At 40.8% G+C, this 2657-nt stretch overlaps 1 protein-coding gene across 1 annotated transcript in view; it reads left to right on the plus strand.

Annotated features, from left to right (window-relative positions):
* Positions 1–2657, plus strand: part of LPCAT2 (lysophosphatidylcholine acyltransferase 2) — a 78264-nt gene that overhangs the window by 66863 nt on the left and 8744 nt on the right. The window contains exon 12 of the mRNA XM_023514761.1: positions 514–612. Within this exon, the coding sequence (XP_023370529.1) occupies positions 514–612 (99 nt within the window). The remainder of the gene's footprint in view (positions 1–513; positions 613–2657) is intronic.

Here is a 2657-nt window from a genome sequence, read left to right on the forward strand (position 1 = left end):
GCCCACATCTTGAGACTCTGTCTCAAAAAAGAAAAAGAAAAAGAATGAATGTCGTGATTTTGCCTCAGTTGTGATTTTCCCTTTACTTTCCCTTCCCTTTGCTTAGTAGCCCTTTAGAATTCTTAATGACCCTTTCATGTCACCCATTATGGCAGGGACAAATGCTTCAGTCCCACCAAAGAGGAGAATCCTATATTAAGCCTCCCAGCAGGACTCCCATCAAGCAAGGCTGAGTTCAAGAACCCACACTGGGTGCCCCGGGACCATTCTAAATGGTGCCAGTGTTAAAAATATATATATTTATTGATGCACAGAAGATATATTCTTCTTCCTTCTGAATAGGGAATGGAGGGGCCACTTTCTTGCTGTCCCAACTCAATGAGAACTTTTCTCCAAATAGGCTCAGTGCATACTGATGTTGAACTGTATACCATACTGAATTTCCTGATGTGGTATAATTAATAGCAATTCCACCAGCGGCCCTCCTAATTGATTTCTCCCCTCCTTTCACAGAACCATGATGGCAGTATCGACTTCCGAGAGTACGTGATTGGCCTGGCTGTCTTGTGCAACCCTGCCAACACAGAGGAGATCATCCAGGTGGCATTTAAGGTACTGTCGGCCCCACTGAAAGCATCTTGGCCTGCCTCATAAACAAGTGTTGACTCTAAGTGTATTATTTGAAAAGCAGTGAATCTATTACCGGAGTTTATAGATCCGCTGTGACATGTACAGGAGAGTAATGTGATTAAGCCAATTTCTACCAAGAATAGAGAAAACACGAGCATTCGTTTAAGCAAAAGGTCTTTGGAAGCCGCCTAGTTAACAGCATCAAGATTGAAGAGCGGGTAATTTAACAAATTAACTTAAAAAATTATTTCTTTTCAGTCTCCCCATTTTGAAGCCCCAGAGGGAGGTTTATAAATAAACACCACCTGTCACGAGCCATCCTAATTCACTATCCGGAAAGTTTTGATCTAGCCTTTCTTTTCTCATTCTGGACATCAAAGATATTTTAAGTGGCTATTTTCCTGGTGGAATTTATTTTGTCATAGTGGCATCAGGCGAACACTCAAGTTTATACCCGAGTTTATATACGTCCCAAGTTTATATACCTTCCTATGTCCCATATATTTTCATAGCAGTAACAGGGACCTAAATTAGGAACAGATGAGTAAAATTCATGTCACTAGTCTCCACAGAGCTTGATGAAAGAAAGCTTGAATTATCAGGTCCAAGACTTGCTGAAAAATACATTTCCAAAGTGTGTTTTCAGGCCTAAGAGTAAAGGTGCTCCATCTAATTAGTATTTAAACGTGATGTTCCCTTTGAGTTCTAGGCTTGTGTGGTTAAGTCTTAAGTAAAACAGAAACGGGATTTCCCTGCTAGTCTTACAGAGCCCTTTAGAGCCGTACAGCCCTTTAGTCTCTTTGCATCTGTGCAGAAGGAGAGCAGCTTCCTACTCTTAACTCTTCCCAACTTTCTTGGAGAATATCCCACTCTGATTCCCAAAAGTTTTTCTTTTTTTCCCGTCTTCGTCGTATTATCCAGAAAGATTCTCTTCCTCCCCGAGTTTTTCTCTTAGTGGCCACCAGGGATAGTCTTGGAAATTTTCATGTGTTCTATCATTGACACAAGAGCCCGGAGTTCAGTTTTTATTTCGGATTGGTTTAAACTGAGTTAACTGCTAGGCCTGAGAAGCTAAGTGGTTGATGCTTAGCAGATGGTTATAAGACAAGGGCCAGACTTTTTCCAAAGTTAAAAACCTTTCGCTTTTACAGACTCACTCATCATAAAACCTAAAATTACATACATAGCTAACTTATTCCACTCTAGATATTTATGTTTCTGTTTTGGGATTGCATGTGTAATTATACCTTTAGTCGCATAAGTGGTCACTTTTGGTTTACCAATGAAAGACTTGACAGAAAACTTGGCCCTTAATCACAGTAATTATTGTCTTTAAAGAAGTCATGAGATTTTTATCTGGCCTAGACCTCAGTTTGGTTGAGGAGAAGGAAGAAGGAAGGAAGGAGGACTTAAAAGTATAATTAGCTTTTTTTTATTTTTTCTAGTAAGGCAAGGGTCATGCTTTACATTAATTATTTTTTTAACCTTCCTTTTCAGATGTGTTTTATGTTTTGGAAGTACTTTTGCATGCTTTGATTTTTCATTTAGTAGTGGCTGTTTAGATATAGACTCCTTAACATCCTTTTATTTAGATATTACTTCGTAGTTAGCTCCCCATCTTTCATCTCGTCTCACTTCACAGTGAACAGGAGAGTTAGGATACCAGCAGGACTCTCCAGCGGCACGCAATCCCACAGACTTGGCTGGCAGATGCCAAAGTGGAGTTAGTTGAAAGGGCAGGGAGTAGTAAACTCAGAATGACAGCTCAGAAACTGCCCTGCACCCTCCCCTGGGGACTGCACTTAAATGAGCAGACTCCAGCTCTATTCAGAATTCACATTCCAGGGAGGATCCAAATGGTCTTGGGCCATACGCTTGATAGAAAAAACAGCCTGTTTGAATAAGAGTCCCACAATAAGAGTCTCACAGTGTTCTATACAGTGGGAGAGGTCGTTTCCCCAAAGGAAACTGGGGAAACTCTCTTCCTCCTGGAGTTTTTTCTCTTAGGGGCCACCAGGGATAGTCTT

Source organism: Otolemur garnettii, unplaced genomic scaffold (genome assembly GCF_000181295.1).
Source record: "Otolemur garnettii isolate 467f Iridium unplaced genomic scaffold, OtoGar3 scaffold00058, whole genome shotgun sequence".
NCBI classification, from domain to species: Eukaryota; Metazoa; Chordata; class Mammalia; order Primates; family Galagidae; genus Otolemur; species Otolemur garnettii.